This window comes from Lynx rufus, unplaced genomic scaffold (genome assembly GCF_022079265.1).
Source record: "Lynx rufus isolate CCGP_SWC_20201006 ecotype Redwood Valley unplaced genomic scaffold, mLynRuf1.p SCAF_1, whole genome shotgun sequence".
Lineage (NCBI taxonomy): Eukaryota > Metazoa > Chordata > Mammalia > Carnivora > Felidae > Lynx > Lynx rufus.
In genome coordinates this window covers 238,239,348-238,265,273 of record NW_025814823.1, presented here as the reverse complement: position 1 = coordinate 238,265,273, position 25,926 = coordinate 238,239,348, and the positions used below count along the sequence as shown (strand labels likewise).

General features: G+C 52.9%; 1 protein-coding gene across 1 annotated transcript in view; it reads left to right on the top strand.

The window, feature by feature from the left end:
• Window positions 1-5,832, top strand: part of LOC124510488 (vegetative cell wall protein gp1-like) — a gene marked incomplete at its 5' end in the record, with an annotated part of 54,830 nt that extends 48,998 nt beyond the window's left edge. The window contains 3 exon segments of the mRNA XM_047077355.1: window positions 3,712-3,822; window positions 5,412-5,600; window positions 5,706-5,832. Coding sequence (XP_046933311.1) covers window positions 3,712-3,822; window positions 5,412-5,600; window positions 5,706-5,832 — 427 coding nt within the window.
• Window positions 5,833-25,926: the final 20,094 nt, after the last annotated feature.

Genomic DNA, 25,926 nt, shown 5'->3' with positions numbered 1-25,926 from the left:
CTACGGGGTGGGCGCCGTTGCGACCTGACCTGTACACACGCTCCGCGGCACTGGGCTGCCTGCCTGGAAACCAGTGTCCTACGTCTTCAAGGTCCCAGGAGCACAGGGGACCTCGCGCGATGTCGCGTGCTCAGACGGGGCTCTGCCTGGGTTCTGCCAGAGCACGGTGTTGCTGGCCGCACGCAGACGCCTCTGACAACAGAGCCTGTGCGGGGTGGTTTTCAGAGGCAGCCCCTCCTCCGCGGTGCACACGCTCCGTGGCAGATGCTTCCCGGCTCAGGCCCGTGCTCACCAGGCTTCTGGGCCCTTCGCGGGAACTTCCGCGTTGTGGATTCCCATCTGTTCCCCCCGCTCGCTGCCTTCCTCTTGGTATTCTGAGAGCAGAGAGTGATTAGCCGCTGATGTCTCCTCTGAGCTCCCGTGTTCAAACCCAGCAGGTCAGAGAAGCTGTTTCCACGGGGCTGAGATAGGAGGGCGTCGGTCCAGGTGAAGCACCCTGGGTCCCAGGCAGGGAACCCCCGGGGCGCGTGCCAGATTTCTGGCTGTAGTTTGCATACCATTGATCTCCCTGTCTGTGTCGAGCTCGTCATTTGTTTGCAGGACGTGTGGCCCAGCTCCCTCTGCTCTTTATAAGTGCCAGCCTACATCCTGTCCTTAGGCCGACGGCCACCCCAGCCGTCATGCTCGCCTTTGAATAAAGTAAATGCGGCCCGGACTAGATTTCAGGTAGGTTTCAGACCTGAAACTTCTTTTTTTTCCCTCTTAGAAGCCACTTGGTGGATGTGAAACGTCGGTGAATGTCCAGATCTTTATTGAAGGCGTCGGGGTTTTGTGCAGTCAGTAGGAACCATCAGAGGCAGGTCCTTGCTTCCTCAGTGTCCCCGGCAGATCCCCACGTACAGCCTGCCTGGCTCCGTGACCGTCGGGGTGTGCACGACGTCCCGGGCACACCCGCCTCCTGCCCCTGCCCGTGTCACCCGAACAGCAGATTTCTGCCCAGCCCCGAGTCCACGGGCCCTCAGTGTAGAAACGCAATCCAGACCCTGACTGATACGGCGAGGATCTGAGTATAAGCTTTAACGCCCAGAATAACAATATAAATAAGCTTGTCTGCCGTGATTCTGTGGCCTTGCCCTTCCCCAGCAGAGACACTAAGTGACTGCACAGACCGTGCCCGTGACCGAGCGACGCTCCCGTCCTTCCTGCATTGCTGCCCCGAATGCATCGTGTCTACACGACAGACAGACGGTGGACAGACACACAGCACCCCCAAGCCTCGCAGGCCGGACAGACAGAGCCTCTCACATCTGCATTTAGTCCCATAGGCCTGGAGCTCCCCAAATGCACTGGGATCAACATTTCCACATTACTAATCGTCAAAAGTTGGGACATTTCGTCTATGCAAAATTGCTTTGGCCTCAGGAGACATAGACACTAGTCACGTTGGTGAACTCACTCTACATGGTGAGAAAAAGTGGAAAATTCACATATATCCGATGGTACCAACACAGGCTAGACTGATGATTTTTATGATCATTCTGTTCATGTGCACCCACAGATCCTGATATTAACTCCTCTTTGCCCCAGACCTCAGTATACGGCAAGGAATCAGATCATCCTCTGGTAGGAGTTCCCACTGGGCCGTGAGCTTCTGGAAGGGCAGGTGTGGCCTGGCCAGGGCTGAGGGAGGACACTCCCACCTGAATCTCCAGCAGCGCCTCCCACTCCCGAGAGGACAGAATGAACCAGGGAAAGAAACCAGGTTGTGTCGCCACGGACGACAGAGAGAGGCCCCAGGGCCACACTGTAAATGAGCCTATGGAATAATATGGAGACTTTTAGCAGAAGCCGGTGACTAGGAGACTCCCCAGCCCCTTCCCACATGCATCCTTCTTCCTTCCTCTTCCAAGCTCAAGTCCCGTGAGCCTCCCCGCCTTTCCAGCAGCAGCCCAATGACCCCTGCAGCTCAGCACCAGTGATGATGCAGTAGGGACCTGAGGGTCACGCCAGGGCAAGGCAGCCACTAGGTCAAGGGCGAGACAAGGAAGTGCTCAGAAAAGGTTGTGACAGGTGGTCCTGTGAGGCTGGTGGCCACCCCCCACCGACCCACTGTGTGGCCAGGCCCTGGGTCTGCAGGGAACCCCCAGTCCCTGGGGGGCAACATCCCTCCCTCCCCCATCCTGCCCGAACCCGAGTGCTCAGACTTAAACCCACTGGCGCCCTCCTAAAACTGTCACGTTGTGGCCACCACCTCAGACACATTGCATTTTGGGCTCTAGGCTCAAAAGCTTTAGGTGCCCCTTTAAATTTCCTTCTAAGTTGTCAGTTACGAACATTTTTCTCTTTTCCGTCGAGAGGGCATGCAGTTCTGGGGTCAACACAGTTTCCGCCGCTGAGTTTGCCCCTAAGTTCAAACCGTGTGATATTTGGGATAAAAATAGCTGAGCGTCTGGAAAAGAAACAGGTTGCCCTGAGCGCCAGAGGTGATGATGTGGGCGCTGAGGGTTTTCCAGTCCCTGACTTCAAGGCAAGATTTTCCTGCAGCCACCGAGGCAATTTCAGAGCGTCACGTGAAGCAAAACCACGGGCCAGGACCCAGGACTCCTTTAATCTTAGAAAAAGTCTCCTTATTAGGACGCACCTTTGTTCTTCCTCTGCTGTCATTAATTTCCCCCTTGAACACACTTTCTCTCTCTGACACAATAATGATTTTATTTGAGCCGCTGATGATTATCTGGCTGTATCAGACTTGAAAACTGCAATTTGGAAAAGGTGGGTCCTGTGCCCTGGCACAGCCGAGGCCGCCTCTCCCCTTTCTCCCCTTTCTTTCTTTTTTTTTTTTTTTCAACGTTTATTTATTTTTGGGACAGAGAGAGACAGAGCATGAACGGGGGAGGGGCAGAGAGAGAGGGAGACACAGAATCGGAAACAGGCTCCAGGCTCTGAGCCATCAGCCCAGAGCCCGACGCGGGGCTCGAACTCACGGACCGCGAGATCGTGACCTGGCTGAAGTCGGACGCTTAACCGACTGCGCCACCCAGGCGCCCCCCGACTGACCCTTTAAGACTTAACGTTTCTGGGGCAACCGCTGTTAGGTTAGGTATGAAGCCGCACGTCGTGACTTGGCCTAAGTGGCTCTTTTAGGGACAGGTGGTTTTTTTTTTTTTTTTAACGTTTATTTATTTTTGAGACAGAGAGAGACAGAGCATGAACGGCGGAGAGGGAGACACAGAATCTGAAGCAGGCTCCAGGCTCTGAGCTGTCAGCCCAGAGCCCGACGTGGGGCTCGAACTCACGGACCGCGAGATCGTGACCTGGCTGAAGTCGGACGCTTAACCGACTGCGCCACCCAGGCGCCCCCCCTTTCTCCCCTTTCAAAGGCAGGTTTCAGAGCACTCCTTCTAGACTTCAGCTGACATTCTCTGTGCAGGGATTTGAAATCCCATAGAATATTAAAGGCCCATCTTTGTCTTCAAAATATACTTTTAAAATCTGTTCTCTGTGGACCTGTTTTAGTCCCTGGATGATTCTAAGTGACATTAAACAGCAAATGAATGAGACCCAGCATGAAACGCTCAACAGAAATGTATGTTTCGAGAAATCATTGACTAAGGTGGGCGCAGTGAGCTGAACCAATGTAGGCAGCCCGAGCGTCTGCATCCCAGTCTGCCCCACCCAGCCTACGTCCAGCGGGTCCCCTGCCCCACCCAGCCCAGGAGATCCATCCCCGGTGAGGGCCATCCTGGTGAGAACCAGCCCTGGTGAGATCCAGCCCCAGGAGAACCAGCACCAGGAGAACCAGCCCCAGGAGAACCTTCTCCAGTGAGAACCAGCCCCAGGAGATCCAGCCCCAGGAGGACCTTCTCCAGTGAGAACCAGCCCCAGGAGAACCTTCTCCAGTGAGAACCAGCCCCAGGAGATCCAGCCCGAGGAGAACCAGCCCCAGGAGATCCAGCCCTAGGAGAACCTTCTCCAGTGAGAACCAGCCCCAGGAGAACCTTCTCCAGTGACAACCAGCCCCAGGAGAACCTTCTCCAGTGAGAACCAGCCCTGGTGAGATCCAGCCCCGGTGAGGACCATCCTGGTGAGAACCAGCCCTGGTGAGATCCAGCCCGAGGAGAACCAGCCTCAGGAGATCCAGCCCTAGGAGAACCTTCTCCAGTGAGAACCAGCCCCAGGAGAACCTTCTCCAGTGAGAACCAGCCCTGGTGAGATCCAGCCCCGGTGAGGACCATCCTGGTGAGAACCAGCCCTGGTGAGATCCAGCCCCAGGAGAACCAGCCCCAGGAGAACCAGCCCCAGGAGGACCTTCTCCAGTGACAACCAGCCCCAGGAGGACCTTCTCCAGTGAGAACCAGCCCTGGTGAGATCCAGCCCCGGTGAGGACCATCCTGGTGAGAACCAGCCCTGGTGAGATCCAGCCCGAGGAGAACCAGCCCCAGGAGATCCAGCCCTAGGAGAACCTTCTCCAGTGAGAACCAGCCCCAGGAGAACCTTCTCCAGTGACAACCAGCCCCAGGAGAACCTTCTCCAGTGAGAACCAGCCCTGGTGAGATCCAGCCCCGGTGAGGACCATCCTGGTGAGAACCAGCCCTGGTGAGATCCAGCCCCAGGAGAACCAGCCCCAGGAGAACCTTCTCCAGTGACAACCAGCCCCAGGAGGACCTTCTCCAGTGAGAACCAGCCCTGGTGAGATCCAGCCCCGGTGAGGACCATCCTGGTGAGAACCAGCCCTGGTGAGATCCAGCCCCAGGAGAACCAGCCCCAGGAGAACCGGCCCCAGGAGGACCTTCTCCAGTGACAACCAGCCCCAGGAGAACCAGCCCCAGGAGGACCTTCTCCAGTGAGAACCAGCCCCAGGAGAACCAGCCCCAGGAGGACCTTCTCCAGTGACAACCAGCCCCAGGAGGACCTTCTCCAGTGACAACCAGCCCCAGGAGGACCTTCTCCAGTGACAACCAGCCCCAGGAGGACCTTCTCCAGTGAGAACCGGCCCCAGGAGGACCAGCCCTGGTGAGATCCGCACAGGGAGAGCCAGAAGGCCATCCCCTAGAGCTGCTCTGTGACTGTCGATGCTGAAATGGGGAGGCAAGAGCCACAGCCATCAAACAAGACTTCGAAACGAGGCAGCTGGGGCTCTCCCTGGGTGCGGGAAAGAAATAGGAAGAAGTAAAATTTTCGAGTAAGATGCAAGTAATAACAGCCCTCTTTTATGATGTTTTTCTTTATTGTCATCAAGCAATTTGACAACTTCAGGAAGGATGGCCCTTCGTCCTGCAGTGAGGGGCTCCTCTCAGAACTCAATGGTGTCCAAAGCCTGCTCCCACGCCCCCGCTCCCCCTTCTCCCGCTCCCCCCATGCCTGCGCCTACCCCCTCCATCCCCCCACCCCCCACCCCCCCTTCTTCCTAGTCACCACCTCCCACCCCCGCAGTCTCTGGGTCTGGGGTCCTTGACTGTGTTCCCCCTCTCTGTCCACCCCGTGGCAGGCGTGGTGCCTTCCTCCTCCCGCCGGTCCGGCCATCCCACACCTGGCACAGGTGTGCGTTCCTGGTCCCAGTTCTCCGGGGTGGAGGACGTTGTCGAAGACGCGGCTCCGCGGTCTGTTCCGTGGAGCCTCACGACGGGGCTGGCAGTCTGGGGCACCCGGCGGGGCCGCCGCTGCTCTCCGGGGCGAGGCCCGCCACGGGTCTTCCTGCCTCCCAGGGCCCTGCAGTCGTGGGCGGCCCAAGCCTCCCGGGCCCAACAGATGCTGCTGTGGGTCCTGCCCGCGCACGCCAGCTTCACGGCCGCCAGCTTCTGCGGGCCGGGCTCCCGGACAGCCCCGGGGTGAAGGACACCACAGCCCTGAAGGACAGGGGCAGGCGAGGGGCCGCGTCAGGGTCGTCGTGATGCCCCCCCGGCTCTGTCACACCTGCCGGGGGCCTGGTGTCCAGGGCGGGAAGGCTGCCGAGGCACCATGTTCTCAGCCAAGGAAGCTTTGGTGCTGTCAGGTGACAGTTTTGGTTGTGACGACCGGCGAGGGCTTCTGGTGGCTGGTGGCTAGAGGCCCAACGGACGCCCTTTGATGCCCGGTACAGGCCACCGCCAGGGACAGCCTAGCCCCGCAGGGACAACAGCAGCTCCAGCCAGGATCCGGGTCTGAATTCCCCCTGGTTCAGGGGACCCTGGAAAAGTCACCTGGCCTCCAGGACCCTCTGTGGCCCCCCCATAAAACGGAGGGAGTGACAGCCACTCTCCCCTGGAAAAGCTGTAGCCGTGACCGCGTGTGATGCCGTGTGTAAAATGCTGGCCACGCTCAGCGCAGGAAACAGCCGCAGCCGTCACCACGCTTTATTTACCAAACACACACGGAAACGTCCCAAGCCTGCGGAATTCTTGTCTGGCAGCTACGTCGACAAAAAATACTTTCAAAATATCTTCCCCGATGTTGTGTCTGAGTGCAGCATATACCTCACTACAACGAGCCAATAAATACACCAGATAAAAACGAAACGTGCCCCAGGGGCCCTCTCTTGCCCGCGATGGGTCCGCGTCAACGGAAGCTCGCAGACGCTGGCAGGTAGGTGGTTATTCTGCCTTCACGTGAAATGTTCTCTTCTTTGAATAACGTGGCTCTGAGACCAAGCATAGTGGGTGTGTGCTCAGTATTTCGGGGGGGAACAGTGGGGCACTTTGTCAAGAAGACCCTGTCCCTGCCAGAGTTAGGTCTGGTCTGGCTGCGACCCTGAGGTCAGAGGTGAGGGGAGCCCCAGTGGGACCGTGTTCCCTTCTGTGGCTGCTCTACGCGAAGTCGTCTCCCCGACAAGCACACCTACATCTGCCAGCGCGGAAGGGTTTTCGTTTCCTTCCGTGAAACAATAATTAAACACTGCAATCTGCTGTCCGCATGGTAAGTTAAATGTTTCTTTCTTCTCGGGCGCGGTCTGGTCCGTGTGCACGCCACTTTGCCGAAGGGAGCGCCACCCACATCGGCATATTTTTGCAACATCACTTTGACTCGGGTGGTAACTCAATTAATTAGAAAGATTGGAATCGCATGGAGTTGCGTACTTTGCTAACTAGCATAAACTTGTCATAGTCGCCTGATGTGAAACAGTATCCAGAGAGTCTCTAATATAAAATCGCGGGTAAGAAACGGTACCGCCTGCGTGTATAAGTGGGAACAAATTTGTGACAGTGAAGAATCCATGACACAGATGGCATTCGAAGTCATCAAAGCCCTTAATATTTTCACCCCTGAGCCCCGAGATCATGCTGGGCTTTTTCTTGACCATAAGCCTTAGACGGTCACCCCCATGCGGCGTTCTGGGAGAGTTCACCCCCACGTAAGAAATAACATACTCTTAGACACTCTGTCTTTTAAAATGTCTCGTATATATTTGACAACTTTAATATGAAGCCCCCGGTAAAATGCCACTCCCGTAAGAACACATTAATAGAGATCTTTCCATAAACAGCCTCGGAAAATGGAAGGAAAGCCTTTGAACATTTTCAAAGAGATTCTGTGTTTTCACACAGAGGTGAATTTGCTGTTGCACAATAAAGAGAATCAGATACTTATCAAACCTTCCACGGTGTAGCTCTTTATCTGTGGATCACAGCCCCGTGTGGCCCCTGCAACTGTTTTAAGTCCCTGGAAGTAGCTTCTGGAAGAAACTACCTCACGGGGGTCACATTCCGGGAGAGACAGGATGCGTCTCCAACTGACCTGAGTGAGCCAGATCCTCTCCTCTCGTCCACACCCTCTCAAGGCCAGGGCCTAGCTGGGTGTCTTCATGCTCTGCAGAAAATCATCTTCGGAAAATCTCAAAAACGTGGCGTAAACACGGGGCGATCTTGCTGAGAGGTCAATGGAGCTCGTGTCCCCTCCCCAGTAGCAGGTGAGCAAGTGTGGAATCGTGCCCAGTCACAAAACGCTCCCGATTATAACCGCTGAAGAGGACAGAGCTTGGAATGTCAAGTGCCTAGAAGGGTCACTGCGGAGTTCTGCATGCATGGTGCCCACAACTGAGGCTCTTTGCTCGCAAGGGACTCCCTCTGCTCCCGGGGTCCCCTCTGGTCTCTCCGCTTAGCTTCTGTCCAGCGGCCAGTCTTCATGTGCGAAGTTCCCAAGTCCTAAAGCCAGGACTTTTTCAGGGAGGGCTTTTTTGTGTCAGTGGGTTTGCCTTGGTGTTTAGCACTCAGCCCCCTTGGAGAAGGATCAGACGTTTCCCTGCATGGAGTTTCTCGGATCCGGTATGATCTGCTCTGATTTTAAAGCATCCAAGTGGCTGCAGCTTGAGAAGACGGGGGATGGGTCCTTCACCCAAGCAAAGCCTCTACGGGAGCCGCGTTGGGTCGGAGCAGACGGTCTCCTTGGAGGACGGGGCACCGTGTGTGTGTGTCTAAGATGTGGCCACATCAGGTTATTCATTTAAAGGTGGGGCCATCCCAGGGTGCCCCGTCTCAGGGGCTCAGTCGGCTGAGCATCCGACATCAGCTCAAGTCATCATCTCACGGCTCGTGGGTTCGACCCCCACATCGGGCTCTGGGCTGACAGCTCAGAGCCTGGAACCTGCTTCACATCCTGTGTCCCCCTCTGTCTCTGCTCCTTGCCATTCACACTCTGTCTTTCTCTCTCTCTGTCTCAAAAACAACACATTAAAAAAAAAAGTTAGGCGCCACCTCCTATGAAATGCAGCCTAAGAAAATTATTAGAAATGCCATGTGGATTTGTGCATACAGATGTGTATCGCGCTGTCATTTGTAGGCAAAAGTGTAAATCGCTTACAAGTCCACTCTCAGGGAAAATGACCAACAGTACAGTGTGTCCATATGATAAAGCCTATGTAACAGCGTGCGATATTTCTAAAATTTTTTTTAATGTTTATTTATTTTTGAGGGACAGAGAGAGACAGAGCGTGAGAGGGGGAGGGGCAGAGAGAGAGGAAGACCCAGGATCCCAAGCAGGCTCCAGGCTCCCAGCTGTCAGCACAGAGCCCGACGCGGGGCTCGAACTCACAGACCGCGAGATCATGACCTGAGCTGAAGTCGGACACCCACCCGACTGAGCCACCAGGCGCCCCAATATTTCTCATGTCATGAAGTTTAAATAGTAGAATTGCCAAACTGCGTAATGATCCCAAACTTATAAGAGAAAAACATAAATGTCTGCATATACATCAGTAAAAGTCTGGGGGAAAACTACTTTACATGTTTAAAATAGATCCAGGAAGTGCGATCATGGGTTCTTTAAACAAACAAACAAACAAACAAACATGTTTTCACATATTCAAGTCAATCATATTGAAATGGTACGTTCAAGGCAAATTGCTCTCCGTGACAAACGCGCCCGCTGTGCTGTGAACGGACAGAGATGACTCCTGCCCGCAGCACAGGGGGCAGTGAGGCACAGGGGAGCCCAGCATCTGAAAGTGCGATGCCCCCGGGCTGCTCCCGGGGCAGATCCGAGCCGTGGGACCCTGCACGGCCACCCCTGCACGTCCCAAGGAGACCTGTGCCCGGAGGAACGCCCGTGACACCGTTTTGTGAGGAGAAACAGCTGCGAAATGCCCGTCTGCCAACACGCAGCGTGGACGTTTTTGTTTCTTCTTCGAGTGACGGACTGTGAGTTTCCAGACTCACGTCTGATGCCTGGTTTGGGGGCTGTAACGACCCCAAGTGAAGCTCCAGGCGTGACTCCAGATCCCTCGGGGGGTCTGGTGACACCTGGTGACGGAGAAAGAGGTGGGGTCACCTCCGAGGAGCTTTATGACCCACACTGAGCCTTTGACGAACGTCCACTCCCTGTGGTGGGAACGTGACCCGCATGAGCGAAAAGTTAGAACGAAGGAAACTCGCCCGGGGGCTGGCCAGCTCCCGTCACCACGGCGCGCCCGCAAGGCGTCGACGAGCCTCCGAGGTCCCCATTGGACGCGGCCTTCGGCCACAGAGGGGCATCAGAGGAGCTGAGCGGAGGAGACGGTGCGTCGCCGCCTCCAATTAGAGGGTTAATTGCCTTCTTTAAACACAACACGGCGATCACACCCGCGATGGCTGTTTCCTCGTGGCACACGGCACGCAGCGTGCCGGGGGATGAAACGATCCCTACAGTCAAAGGAATGACTGTATTTGTGGTAAATTCCTTTGAGAATAATTTTGCTTTCAACTCCGGGTGGGAGGGTGTCTTTGATACAAGACATGAAGTATTACACAAGGCGGAGGACCGGGGGGCCGCACCTGACAGGTGTGCTCCTGGTCCCGGGCCAGGTAACTCACTAAGACTAACCTGGGGCACATTTGCATTTGAAAACCGGGCCTGACATCCAGAGAAATCAAAGAGCCTGACACAGCTGAAGGTTTTATATTTGGAAATGAAGCGAAAATGCCGGAGCCAGGTTCCAGGGACGAACTCGAGTGAGTTCAGTTGGGCCGAGCCCAGCTCAGGGACGGAGGGGAAGGCCCGGACTGCCTTCTTCAGTCTGTGCCGAGGGGCTCCACTGGACACACGGGGCACGCCTCACCACCTCTGTTTCCCTGCACGGCGGCGTGTAGGGGGGCCGGGGAGGGCCCCCCAGGACCCAAAGCGCTCTGCTCTGTTGGCGTCTGGGACCGCCTCGACTCCCGACTGTCCACAGAGGGACTCGACACAGGAAAATAAATATTTACGGCAGGGGGAGGGGTGGAGATGAGAGGGAGGGGGAGAGAGAGATTTTTATTTCTTGGGTAGTACCTGTCAAATGGAAATAGAAATTGTAGAAAATAAGCAGTTTAGAGGACGTGCAAAGGATTGTTAAAAAAAAAAAAAAACGCAAACAAAACCAAAAACGGGCCCCGCTTTCTGTAGAACTGAATTTCCCGTATAAACCCAGACTTGAAGTGGGGCCACGTGTTATCTCTTCACACGGTGATTAGGTTTAGTCCTCATGCTGTTGACCTTACTATTATCTGGTTCTAACGGAGGGGGAGGGGGCACTGCCCCTGGCTCATCCGTGGGACGCACTCAGCTTTGCGTCTGGGGAACGTGGACACCTGCCCTTTGGGGAGAGGCGCTCCCTCCCTCCCTCCCTCCCTGCTGTTGCTGCTGCTGCGGCCCAGGACCCAGGGGCCGGTCCGGGGGCCCCAGCACGGCTCCCCTGCGTCAGGAGACCCAGACCCCTTGAGACCCTCAGCCACTCAGCCACGGATGTGGAATCCCTCCCAGACAACGGCTTCTGTTTTCTCCAACACCAGCAACAAATGTTTTATTGTTTTTGTTGTCAATTCCGCTCTTGTGTAAAAATGATTTGCTTTGTTTATGGAAATCTCTGGCTGAGATGAAGGTTAGAACGCTTTCCTCCAACAGTTTGCTTCACTTGTAAAGAATTTATTTTTCGGGTTACAGTAGACTGAATGTTTGTTCCGCCCCCTGCCCCCGCTTCATACACTGAAATCCTAACCTCCGAGGTGATGGCGTTCGAAGGTGGGTCTTGGGGACGTGATCAGCCTGGCAGGGTGGTGCTCCCGTGGATGGGGTTAGTGTCCTTATAAAGAGGCCCCAGGGAGCCCCCTGGCTCCATCCTCCAGGTGAGGACACAGTGAGAAGGCAGAGTCTGCGAAGCAGGAACACGGCTCGTCAGACAGCAAATCTGCCGGCAGCCTGAACTCGAATTTCCAGCCTCCCGAACTGTGAGAAGTGAGTTTATGTCGTGTAACCTGCTGTCCGCAGTGTCTGTTATAGGCCTGGTCGTAACCTCTTGTTCTGTTAACAGGTTTCTCGATGCAATCCAGTGCCCACGAGGCCAGCTCCTGATGGAGGCCCAAGGACACGGGAGGGTGAAGGCAGGGCTGTTCCTCGGAACCTCCTCACGGGTCGCCTGAGGGACCCGAGCCCCTGTCCCCGCAGGGGGGCGGAACCAGACTGGGAAGCATGCATCTGATGTTATTACCGTCTTCAAGGACGGGGGTTGAAGGAACAAACTCCTGCCCCTTCCAGCTCTTATCAGCCCCGAGACTCTCAGAAAAGGAACCACGTGGGACCTGGGGCCATCAGCTCTAAGTTGGCAAGCGACGTCCCCTCCCCTCGCCGCGTGTCTGGGTGACACAGCTCATGATTCTCTGGCCGTGAGCAGCACCGCAAAGACGGGCCAGGTGGACTGATGCGCCACAGCCTCCAGGAACCACTTTTCCACCCTCCTGCTTTCATGCACGGAGCCGGCCTGGCACCCGAGGCGCGAACACCATGGGGCAAGTGGAGACCCCTCCCTGCAGCTGACACAGATTCTGTTTTCTCCTGGAAGACGGTGTGGTTTGGATTTCAGGGAATCCGTGCCACCTAACCTTGAGCAGCTGGGAAGATCCAGCCGCCTGTGTGTCCCCCCAGGCTGTGCGGAGCCCCCTGACTTGTCAGTCAAGAAGTTGCAACCAGTAAGTTTGAAAGGCGGTGCTTTCTGGATAAACCACACGGCAGGGCTGGAGGTGACGCGGGCTCCGTGCCGGGAACACGTGCGTCCCCCCAAACCTGCCTGGGGTGTGTGTCATTCTGGGGGCACACCGTTCCCACGAGAGGGGATGTGGAGACCCCAACAGAGCCTATGGATTTCGTATCCTACTATTAAAGTAAAACTTCCCCTTGTGGCTTGTCTGGTTAAACACCTTCTTCACATCTCATTACACGGCAAAGCACCATGCTTTTCATTTCTAAGATGTGATTAAACTCGCATTCATTCTCGTTTGAGGCTTGGAACCTTTTATTTCGGGGGAAGACAAAAGTAGACTTCAGAAGGGAGCGGTCTAGCGCCCTGACACTTGGTGAGCCCACGAAATTTAATCCTTCACACTCTCTCCCGGGGTGATTTCAATTAAATTTGTTCAAAATTTATCAGTTTCCTGCATGTTGGCATAAATGATTCAGGACCCCTTATGCATCCACTGAGTGGAAGGTATTGAAGGGTACACACTATTGTTATAACTTTTCAGTTTCTTCACAAATTCACCTAATAGGAGTTTCTATTATTTAAAACCCTGGCCTCGCATTCAGTGGCCCTGTCGCTCTTGTTGCGGTGCCGTCTCATCACCCATGCAGATTTGGGGACAATCCCGAGGTACAAAAGCTGTGTATTCCCCCAGCTCGTGCTCCCCCTCCACTGTCTTCCAGGACGTAAAATGTGGTGTTTACTTTCCTAACGAGTCTCTGGACACTGAGCGCCGGGCGGACGGTGAGGGAACGCGTGGGGGAAACTCCAGGTGGCCGGTTCAGGCAGCAGAAATTAATTATACTTGGGAACAGGGTCATAGGACACTGCATAGGCTAACTTATGCAACGCTGAGAAAATACATCGGGGCTGAGAGGACGACACTTCGGAGGACATAAATCCTTGACATAACACTAGATGTGTGCGTGGGCACACAGACTGCCATAAAACTACACTTCTCCATCTAAAACAGTTCACTGGGTGCTTTACGCCCTCGAGAACTTATCTACCATTAGGCAAGGGTGTGTTGATGCGAAATCTCTATCGTGGGCTACGGAGGAAGCACTTTTGCTTTTTCCTTTGAAGAATTATGTTCGTGAGAGAATTCTGGGAATCTAATTTCTTCTCCACTTGATTAACTATGGATGATGTCGACATGAAAACGAATTCCTCACTCCCACACCAGACAAAAAGCGCATCCTCACCCGGAAGCACTCTTCAGCTAGAGATTAGAGGTCACCAGAAGAAAATGAATGGGACTCGAGTTAATAAGGAGGAATTGTAATAACTACAGGATGGTTTTAACTAGCTCTTTACCTTCTAGGACAGTGACCCTTTGAATTCTTCAAACTGAAGAAGGTGCGTGAAGATTTTTTACGCCTTGGCTGGCATGGAAAGAAATCTCAGAGTTTGAACTGCATCCCTCGTCTGGTGTACAGAGGTGAGGTTACTCCTCCCTCATTCCCAATAACCTGTTGCTCCAAGTGAGTTTCTGAAAGCCAAGCCTGGCAAAATGATGTGTTCCCTGAGTCCTAGATCCACCCACTCATGTCTCCACTGTGAGGTCTATCAGGGCATCTCACAAGAGACGTGTCTTAGTGAACTTGACCTGATCTCTTATTTCATCTGAAACAAGGACTCTCTCACTCCCTCTGACTGCCAGTTTCGGAGGGAAAAATGCATTCAGTTCTTGCTTGTTTTTCCTTGACTCCAGTCCATGGTGGCTTTCCAAGATACACAGCTGTAGGAATCTCTGAGGACTTTCTTCCAAAGACCAGACTTTCCTAGGTCTTGAGCTCACACTGCCCTTGGCAATGTGGGTGTTAAGGACCTCAGTCCAGGGGCATCTGGGGGGCTCCTTTGGTTAAGTGTCCAACTCTTCATTTTAGCTTGTGTCATGATCTCACTGTTGGTGGGTTCAAGCCCCATATCAGTTTCCATGATGACAGTGCAGAGCCTGCTTGGGATTCCTTCTCTCTCTCCCTTTCTCCCTCTCTCTCTCTCTCTCTCTACTCCTTCCTCACTCTCTCTTTCTCTCTCAAAATAAATAAATAAGCTCAAAAAAAAAAAAAAAAAGGAACCTCAGTCCCACCAGTGGATGATCCAAAAATATTGGAATGCTGCAACCTGGAGGTCATGGGGTGGAGCAGATTTCTCTCCAGTCACTGAAACCCTCCTCTGATATAATTTTTCAGGGTGGAATCATTGGACTTGGGCTGGGGACCCTTCACCATATGGCCATGAAGTACAGAAATTCCATGAATCTTTAGCCCTTGCCAACACAGTGCCAGTGGTGATCCCATCACTGTGACAACAAATACACTCTCACACACTCCAGATACCTAGTAAAGGAGAGAACCACACACACAAACAAAAATAAATCTATAAATAAGTAAGTAAATAAATGAATAAATCTTTAAAGGAGACGTGAAGGTCACACCAACTACAAAACTGCAAAGCCAACACAATCTGACTGGTGGCTGACTTCTCAATGGAAACAGTGGAAGCTGGAGTATAGTACGTGATGTATTTTAAATGCTGAGGGAAAACAACTGCTGAAACAGAATTCTATGACGTGTGACACAGAAAAGTCCTGCAAAAGTCAAGGCAGGAAAGAGAATCTCAACAGAATCAGTGGATTAAGGACCTCTGAAAATTGTCTCATCCATAAAACCAAGGAGAACAGTGCATCAAGTTTGCCAGAATCAACTTTTTCAAAACTCTGGAAATTAACCGAAGACTTATAGCAATCTAGGGAGTACTTATTCAAGAAAAACAACTAAATATCATTAGGAAGAAAGCTGTATGGTATTTTATCCTGCCCTATCCCCACATTCTCACCCCCAGTCCTCTGGTAGGCTTGAACACCAATGGCCCACAGTCATGGTGAAGACCAGCAGCCTGACAGCCACTGGAACGGGAAGAATGAGTCTGGAGATCCTTCAAAACCTCTTCCCCCAGTTGGCATGTTTTGATTCCTCTGGGAACTCCCTGAGAGACTCACTCATGAGGCTGTCTTCATTTAACCTCATTTGGAGTTCACCCAGCAGAGCAGCCCTTTACCCAGTTGTGTGCATCAGCAAAAATTAGAGGCAATTTTTGAACTTTGAGGTTGCTTAAGGCAATAGGTAACAGTTGGGGCAACTCTGTGCTAAGCAATAGATCAATCAGTCAATAAAAGGAAAAGTTAGGAAGTGAGATGTGTGTAAAGGCTTGGAAAACTCCAAGATATTCTTTGGAATCTAGATGGACATGTGCATATGCAGAGTTGAGCATATGCTCAAGAAAGAGCGAAAAGACCTCAAGCTCTCACCTTTAGCTACCGCCCCTGAGGCTCTGCACAGGCAGGAGGTGAAGGAGAGGGTCAAGTTGTAATCTGCCTGACTGTGTGTTGAAGATGTTCCTCCACGTTCACACAGAGTCCCTCAGCAAAGACTGGTAGACTTATGGGTTCCAGGATGTAAGGATATACAAGATCTCCCTCTCTCCAACATCCAGGAAAGTTTCAGCATACAAGATCAGTATACAACCAGCAATTGTATTTCTTTACTCTTAGGAATGAACAATCTGAAAATAAGATTAAGAAAACAAGCCATTTAGAATGGCATAAGTATATTTAGGAATTAATTCAACAGAAGAAGTGGGAGATTTGTGCACTGAATACTACAACACAGCACTAAAGTAAGTTAACTAAAACTTAAATAAATGGAAATACATCTGTGTCTGAATTGGAAGACTTAACGTCAAGGTAAAAATATTCCTCCAAATTGATCTATAAAGTCATCACGATTCTAGCCATTTTCCCAGCCGGTTAGTGTGTGTGTGTGTCTGTGTGTGTGTGTGTATGTGTGTGTGCTCACACGTGCACACGCACACACAGATATTGAAAAGCTGATCCTAAAATTTGTATGAAAATTCAAAGGATCCAAAATAGTCAAAACAATCTTGAAAAAGAACAAAGTCAGAAGACTCACACTTTGCAATTTCAAGTTTACTACAAATCTACAATAATCACTACTGTGTGAAAATGACACAAAGATAGACGGATAGATCGATGCTCTAGAAGTGAGATGCAGAAGTAAATTCAGCCATCTGTGGTTGACTGATCATTGACAAAGGAGTCAAGATCATTCGGGGGAAAACAGTCTTTTCAACTGATGGTTCTGGGACAACAGGACATAAACAGGCAAAATGTCGACGTTTGATCTCTACCTCACACCATATACCAAGATTCACTCAACATGGACCAAACCCTAAGTATAAGTACTAAATCCATAAAATTCTTAGAAGAAAACATAGGTGTAAATCTTTCTGACCTTCCAGTCAGCAATGATTTCTTAGACATAATAACACCAAAAGCACAAGAAAAGGAAAAACATGCATTGGACTTTGTCGGAAGAACAAGAAAAAAATGTGTGCTTCAAAGGACAATATCAAGAAAATAAAAAGAACCCATTGAACAGAGGAAAACAATTACAAGTCATGTATCTGATAAGGTATTTGTATCTAGAGTATAAAAAGGCAAAATCAGTAGAGATATAGATGTGAACATGGTAAGCATGTTCCTATTAATATGCTGAGGACATTGGAGCTAATTACTATAGAATAAGAATGCTTTTGGGGACTCCTTAAGCATTTACAAAAACTGACCATATGCTGGGCCATAAAGCAAGATTCAACTATTTTCAAAGGCCTGAAATCATTCACGGTACATACTCTGACTGCAGTAGAAGAGAACCAGAAATCAAAATCAAGAGGAAAAAAAAAACTAGAAAATACTCACATATTTTTAAATTAAGCAATGCACTTGTAAATAACTAATATGTCAAGGAATAAATCACAATGCCAATTGAAAATGGTTTGAATTAAATACAAATTAAAATGCCATTATATAAAAACTTCAGTAATGCATGTAAAGTTTCTTCTAGAGAAAAGTTACAGCATTGAATGTGTTTTTCATAATTTATGCATCAAGAAATTAGGAAAAAGTAAGACATATTAAAAATATGAGGTAAAAGTAATGAAATGGAACCTTAAATTATCATTAAGATAATTATCAAAACCCCAAATTTGGCTTGAGTAACTAAAAACATTCCTAAACACTTGGTAAGACAGATCGCCAGGCTGGGGTGGGGGTGGGGTAGGAGGCACGCGCCAGAGACAGCACGGGACGTATACCAGGAATGAAAATGTGAAATGAAAATATCACTACACATCCCACAGATATTAAAATAAGAGGGAATTAGGAATGGTTTCTGGCAATAAGTTGGAAAATTTAAATAAAGTGGTTATGTTGCTAGAAAAACACAACTTTTTCTAAAATTGACAACATGCGGAACATTGTGGTAGCCTTAAATTTCCTGTGAAATTAAAATATATTACTATACTTAAAAATCCTTCCAACAAAGAAATCTCTAGACCAGGAAAGTTTTGCCTGTGAACCCATCAGTATATAAAAAATGATAAGATGCCACTGTAAAGTTTCATTTATTTCAAGATTAGCAGATTCATGTGAACATTTGAAAATCAATGAACACATTTCACTAATTTGACAAAATAAAGGAGAAAATGTGTATAATATCTCGCTTGGTGTGGATATATAGTCTGGGAAAAATTCAACATCTGTTTGAAAAACATTCTACAAATTCTAGAAAATAAGATATAGGAGGGAATTTTCTTAAACCTACAAATAATGTAGTTTTTAAAACACCTATAGCTCACATCATACATAATGTTAAAATGCCCTGACATGGAAAATGGAGAATGCACATGCACAGTGGAATATATATATGGAAAATGGAGAATATATAAATATTATAAATATATTCTATATAATATAAATATGTTTATAAATATATAAATATATATATGGAAAATGGAGAATGCACATGCACAGTGGAATATATATATATTCCATATATGTATATGGAATATGTATATAGAATATGTATATGGAATATATATTCCATATATATATATATATATATATATACGTATGATCTTTACATGTATGATCACGTATCATTATTTCTTATTTTCCGATCCTTTTATCTTTTAGCATTGGAAAATAAGAAATAATGATACGTGATCATACAGGTAAATAATCTCTAAAACTTCAGAACTAGATTATTAAAATTATAAAGAATATGTAGCAAGATCACTCTACAGGAAATCGTCCTATAAAGATGAGTTGTATCCCATTGTGTCGGCAACAGACAAAAGATTGGACACGGAACCAGAATGTATCCATGTGTGCGCCTGTGTGTCGTGCGCCTGTTAAGAGAGGACTCGGGCTGTGGAACGACATAAGATGCGTACAATGACTTTTCCACGGAGAGCTCCAGCACAAGCCCCTACGCCGAATTTCAAGGCGACTCCTCCCGGCCGCAGACACACTGCACAGGCGCCCGGCCCAGCAGGAGCGCGCGGGACTCGGGCCCGGCTGCGGGTTTGCAGACCCTCTCCTTGGCTGCCAGGCTTCCTTCCCGGTGCCCGCCCGCCTGAGGGGACAGCGCAGGGACACGGGCTATGCCCTGTGCCGACAAGCTTCACCTTTGGCGTGGGGCCGTCGGGAAAGTCTCCGGCTGCGGTGCCATGGGGGCCCCCCGCGCAGGGCCACGGCGGGCTGTCTGAAGGCAGGAGACCCGCGGAGAGGACGTTGGCGTAGCTGAGCCCCCGGGAGACCTGGGGAGAGCCTCGGCGATGGGGCTGGACCCACGGACGTGGGTGTTCGAAGATGTCATGCAGGTGTCCGGTCGCGGGAACTGAGGGGATGGTGGGGCTTTCACAGAAGTGGGGTTTGGGAGGACACAGGCGTCACGGATGTGTGGTCACATGTGCTCACAGAAGGCCAAGAGCTCAGCTTGTGAGTGGAGCGGGAGCCCCTGTTGGTGGTGCAGCAGGTGCAGGGCTGATGGAGAGGCAGGGGCAGGGGTGCGGTGGGTGATGCAGGAGAGGCAAGGGCAGCGGGAGGAGCGGCCCGCCCTGGCCCACCGAGGACACCCCGCGAGCAGCTCCGAGAACCTCAGGACTAGCCAGAAACCGCGCGACTTGGTTTCCCACCTGGACTTTCGCGGTCCCAGCTCCCATCTTCGCATTCACTGTTCCAGGCGGTCTCAGTTCCATGGGCCTTTTCCGAGCATCCCTTGCTGGGCCCCGAGCGAGTGTGACAGGGCCCTGGTGTCCCCAAAGCCTTCCTTCCTTCGCCTCCTCCCCACATTGGGTGCAGGTGGAACACCCACAACGTTTCCGGGCAACTTGCTCTGTGAGCGGTCAAGAGACATGGCAGCCGAAGCATTACTTGTCAAGGAGCCATTAAAGTTTCATGGCTGCGTTATTAATAATTGAGGGACTAATGTTGGGACCCAGCTGCGTGGCCCAGTTCCCTCCCCACGTGCAGGGCGGGTCCCTTCTGGCCGGTCCGGGCAGGACGCCCCCCGTTTCCGAGCCCGATGCGGGAAACAGCCAGCAGAACTGGATGGCTCCAGCTGAAAACAAAGGCGGGCAAGGAGGAGCGGACTCTCGGGATGTGTCCCTGGTGAGAGACAGAAGGGAACGTCTCAGCGGCTTTAACCCCGGCGATGGTCGGGGGACGCCTTTCTTCTAAGCCTCTAGGGGGTCCCCTTCCCCGGGGAGTGTCCTGGCTACCGTCGCCCCCCCAACACACACAGGGTGCCTGAGAGGAGCTGCCCAACGTCCACGGTGACCGCTCATTCCCTTTCCCGCCCCCGAGGGCGATAGATACTTCGCTCTCCCAAATGTGCATTTTTCTTCCTACGTCAGCTGTGGCGTTCGCGGAACTGTGTGCAGAGAAGCACTTCCTGACAACGGAAGCAGCGAGGGGCCAGAGGAAGATCACGCTTTTGCGTTAGCCCTGGAGGTTTCTCCTCCAGGAGACTCAGGCCCCTCTTTTCAAAACGTACTCGTTGTGAGACGAAGATAAAGCGAGAGACACAGCTTGAGGAGGAGGCGTGACTTGATCTTTCGGAGGGTAGACCGGCCTGGGACTCGGTGCCCTGGGCCGGGGCCACAGCAGCCTCAGTGGGCTCTCAGGAGCAGCCAGCAGGGGGCCCTGAGGGGGTGTGGCAGGAGGAAGGCAAGGAGCCAGCTCTTCCGTCCGAAGCGGCCCTTGGGTCAGCCAGAAGGGCACTTGCGTCCTCAGAATGTGGCCGAGTTCACCTGGTCTCAGAAAATAGGACACAAGTTGATTCAAGGACGAGAGAACAAACCCCTTCGTCGTTCGTAATCGTGCATTAAAAGATCACAGCAGCTAAAGTCTTCACTCAAGTCGGAGAAAAAGTAGCAAAGCTGCTTCCGGAACCTGCTAAAAACACAAACGCTAAAGCAGCGGCCTCGCTCTTGGCTTATTTGCATGTTTCTGTCAGACAAGGACAGGTGAGCCCCCCTCTCAGGCGCTGACATCCTCCTCCTCTGTAATCACGTGCCGATTGGTTACCGGCTACATCAAGTTTAGGGGCAGCTACCCAGTCATGAAGGGGACTTGTCAGGACAGGAGAGATCGTCCCCGGCGAGGCCCCAGCCTGCTCTGTGAGGCGGGCCAAGCCAACACTCCAGTGTTTCATCGCCCGTGTCGAAGACCCACCCCGTTAAGCGGCAAACAGAGGCCTTTCCACTCAGCTCCTGCTGCCGGGCGGGCGGGAGCAGCGGCGGGCCCAGCAGTGTGGGCGCTGGCCTCTGGGGTGGGAGGGATGCTTCCGAGCCAAGGGCGTGTCAGGACTGAAGGCCAAGATTCGCACGAAAGATCTGGCCCGTGGGGAGAGGTGCTGGCCAGGACACCCAACGGCAGAGGCGCCGGCCTCGCGTGGCCAGAGCGGAGGCGGGCTGCCGGCTGGGAGAAGGGACGGCGTGGGGCAGCCGTGGCTGAGCGCGGGGAGGGACCGCACGTGAGGGTTAGGGCCCGCCCGCCAGGACGGAGCCTCATCTTCTCCAGTGGTCGGAGGCGGGCACCTCGTTCCCACCCTGGTACCAAGCTTGGCTGGTGCCTGGCACACGCTGGCCCTCAGGTGACAGCTGGTGGATGAGCCGGAAGCTCCTGGAGTGGCTGGACGGCTGGACGGCTGGACGCAGGCCTTTGGAGAAAGATGCAGCCGCCCAGGAAGGCGCGGGAGGGTCAGGGCATCTTGGAGATGCCGGTGGAACCCGGGAGCAGAGAGGTCCCCTCTTGGAGGGGGAGCCCTCACCTCAAAGCCCCGACTGATGGAGGGTGGCAATGGTGCTCGGCCAGCCCCGGGGACCGAGGTGGCGGCCGTGAACTGCCTGCTCCTGGGGATGGTGATGCGACGTTGGGTCCCGCTGAGAGCCGGTGAGAAGCGTGAGTGTGCGGTCGAACCCAGTCCCTCCCTCTGTAACAGCTGCGGAGACGGGGGGAGCAGCAAAGCGGCGGCCAGCGGGGGGGGGGGCAGCCGGGACAGAGAGGCCTCCGGCGCGCATCCCGCCAGGCTGCAGGTGCATCGCACCGTCAGGAGGGCAGGTCTCCGCTGGGGCCCCGGCTCCCAAACGGTCTGCCCATCGCTGGCGCCAAGTCCATGCTCAGTAGCTGTTCAGCTAACCTTGCCCCCCGGGCCAGGCGGGCTGGCAGGAGACGCCGGAGGGCCCGTCGGGCCCCAGGGCGGTGGGGAAGGCCCGTGCGCCCTGACCTCGGGTGTCCACGGCAAGCACGGGGTGCTCAGGGCGCTTCCGGGCAGGAGTCGCGTTCCAAGGAGCCGGCGCATCCCGGGATCAGCGGCTCAGCGGCCGCGGGAGGAAGCCGAAGGTGGAAATCCCGCTGCTCTGAACCCGTCCCACCCGTGGGTGCATCTGCTCCCGGCTGCGGCGTCCCCCTCAGGGGCCCTGTCGCCCCTGCCCTCCTGGCGGAGTGTGGGCGGCTGGCCTCCGGAGGGGTGGCGTGTGCTCCGTGTGGTTCGCACGGCTGTGATGGCGGGGACGCCCCAACCGCCTGCGAGCTCCGAGCCGGGTAGGGCGCCCCCTTCCCAGATTTCAGGTTCAAGGTGAAGTAACACGCCGTGTCCTGAACGTTCACCCCCCACACACATCAGCAGAGCTGACCTCCACGTTGACAGTGAGTGTGTTTGTGTCTGTGTGCACGTGTGCGAGCGGCCACATGTGTGTATGTGCAGGTGCACGAGTGCCTTACAGGTGTGCGTGTGTGCATGCTGGCATACGTGTGTGAATGTCGTAAGTGTGCGTAGGTGTGAGTGTGTATGTGAGGGTGTGTACGTATACCTCTGAGTGTGAGCATGTGTGTGCATGTGCACGTGTTTGTGCACACATTTTTGTGTTTGTGTCCATGTTAATGGGTGCACACGTGTACGTGGGTGAGTGCCTCTGTGTGTGCACATGCATTCGTGTACACACGGGTACTTCTGTGAGTTTGTGCAATGCCACATACATCTGTACATGCATGTGTGAGTGGTTGCAAGTGTGTGTGTCCGTGTGTGCACTCGTGTGTGAGACACATGAATGCGTGTGTGTGTACCTGCAAATGTACGTGTGCACAAGTACCTCTATCAATGTGAGCATGTGTATGAGTGCTTATGTTTATATACACACCTGTGTGTGTTCGTGTGTGAACGTACATGTGGATGTAAAAGTGCACATGAATTTTGGTGTGTGAATGAGCTGTACTAATGCCTGTTGTATGCATGTGCCTATGTGCATGCGTGTGTGAAGGCCGCTGTGAGCATATGTGCACGTGTGTGTGTGACTGTGCAGGATTGTGGGTAGAGCCTCATGAGGCTATGCGCGTGTGCGAGCTCTTGTGTTATTTTGTGTTTGCGTGTGCATGCATGTGTTTGTGTACATGCTCATTTGTGTGGGGTGAGCATTGTGTGTGTCTACGTGCAGTGCCTGCCCGGTACGTTCACACCCATGTGTGTCCGTCCTTGTGAGATTCCGCGCATGTGTGTGTGAGTATGGGCAGCCACATGTGTGTGCGTGTGTGTGTGTGTGTGTGTGTGAGTGCCTTGTGAAGGTGTGCATGAGCACGTGTGTGTGCGTGTCCACAAGCGCATCTGAGTGCGTGCTTGTGTTCTGTGCGTACGCCCACTCGTGCCACCGGAGAGGCTGCTCTGCATGGAGGAAGTGTGGACGGCCGTGCTCGGGTTGGTTGTGAACTTGGGTCTACCACACCCCAGCCCCGAGTGTGCTGTGAGTCACTTAGCCCCTTTGAGCCTCAGTTTCCCCGTCTGTAAACAGGGGACACTTACAACCAAACCTTGCTGAGAATTACACGCGTTAGCTTGTGCAAAGTGACCCGGGCGTGCAGGGCAAGTTTATTACCATCATCCTGACTTTGACAGTGTGGTTGAGTCTTCTGAACTAGCCTGGCCGGTCCCTCTTTGTGCCTGTTGTCCTGATGTAAGTCATGGTGCGTGGCACACTTCGTGTGGACGGCAAATCACCGTTTTCACCCCTTGGATAGAAGGAGTTTGAAATCATGGTTGCGATATAAGTTCCCATATGCCCCGTTACTGAATTTGAGGGAGACTAAATGCTTACCTCGTTCACTCCGCCTGGCGCCTACAGCTGCTTTTCCAGGCAGCCATCAGACGTGCTGCATTATTAAAATCCCAGTGACACATGACATAATCATGATGGAGTTTGGAGCATACACACTCGGAGATGTGCACAGTTAAAATTAAAATTCCACCCTCGCCCTATCGTGGTGTGTCAGGTGCTATTGGTTCTGAAAGAAAAGACGAACAGTGATGTAATCCTTTCTAAAGAACAAGTCTGCGCGACTTTCCTATTTAATTATTTAAAAAAATATTTAAATGTCACTTGAAAAATTCCCATGAAATTAAAAAAATGCCATACATAGGACTGCATGTACGCAAGCATACCAAGATGCGCCCGCCATTCAGAAACGTGAACAATTACGCTTCTTCCGAAGCATTTAGTTTTGAAAAATATCGTGCCTGAACATGTTACAATCAGAACGTAATAACTTTATGATCAGCGTCACTGTCACAAAGGGTTTTTACCGCACCATCGTTACTGGCGAGGAAAGTGCGTCCCAGCAGATCTGACATCTGGTCCAGGATGGCCGAGCCGCTGGCCGCATCCCTCACATTCTGCGGAAGAGCAAACAAAGGGCAGAGTGATGCCCGACGCGGCCAGCTCTCGGGAGGGCATCGGCTCACGCTTCCCCGATGAGCCTGACAAAGAAGCGTCTACAAGGTAAGACGAGCTCACGGGGAAACGAAATGTGAAGAATCAATCTCCTGTGATTATCAACGGGGTTGGGAGAGACCGTGGTTCCCGCTCAGCCCCGGTGTTTGTCCGTTTGGTCCAAGTGCGGTCACGCTCTGCTGGAAGGACACTGCTGTGTCAGTGTCTCAGACGACCCCCAAACGTTTGTGATGAGTCGCTTATCGTCCAGGCCTTTGCCGAACATGCTCATGTCGCACCCAGTCTGGACCGAGGAAGTCTAAGGGTGTGCCTCTCTCTTCTGTGCTCCTCTCGGGACAGCCCAGCAGAGTCCAGGCTGGGTTCTCAGAGGAGAGTTGGATGAGCTCTTTACCTGGGTCACCCTCCCTTCCAGCCACCTTTCCAGGAGTCGCCAGGCTCCGAGACCTTCCTGTCCATCCTTCCAGGGCCACGAACATCCTCTCTATGGGCCAGCAGCCTGCCCAGGGAGTCGCTGGGGAAGTGCAGCCCCCAGGGCAGAGGCAAATAAGGCTGGGGGAGTCTCAGACCAGAGGGCTAGATGGTGATGGTCTGGCTGGGAGGAGAGAAGGCCCCCGCATCCGCAGGGGGCTAAGCTAGTTCCCCCCAGGGATGCTGGCTCTCCCCAGGGGTGCTGGCGTCCCCAGGGACGTGGCTCTCCCCAGGGGTGCTGGCCTCCCTAGGTGTGCCAGCCTCCCCAGGGGTGCTGTCTCTCCCCAGGGGTGCTGGCCTCCCCAGGGACGAGGCTCTCCCCAGGGATGCTGGCTCTCCCCAGGGGTGCTGGCCTCCCCAGGGACGTGGCTCTCCCCAGGGGTGCTGTCTCTCCCCAGGAATGCTGGCCTCGGCTGATGCAGACCCCACGGGTGGCGGCTGGGCTGGCCCATGGCCTCCTGGAAGGGACAACTGCAAAACTCAGACCCCTCCATGCAGGGTCTCTGAGGGAGGGAGGGAGGGAGGGAGGGACACGGTTCCCAGGGATCTTCCCGTCGGCGCGGCAGAGCGGTGAGTCCGTGGCGGCCTCCCCCCATGTCTCTCCGAGGCTGAAGGGTTGGGTGTGGTCACCGAATGCCCAACAGCTGTAGGCTGTTTCTCGCTATTACCTGCAGTATCTGTACAGAGCGGTAGCTGGTCCAGCATTCCATACATTTCCAGGACCAGGGAGGAAAAAGAGTCGATTGATATTCTAGGAAACTCAGCGCACACGGGGAACTCGCACAGATTAGAGAATGATGATTCTGTACTTACATTTTCCCTTGACCTCTCACTTCGAACTTGAAATAGACTTTTCGTTTTCTACATGAGCTATG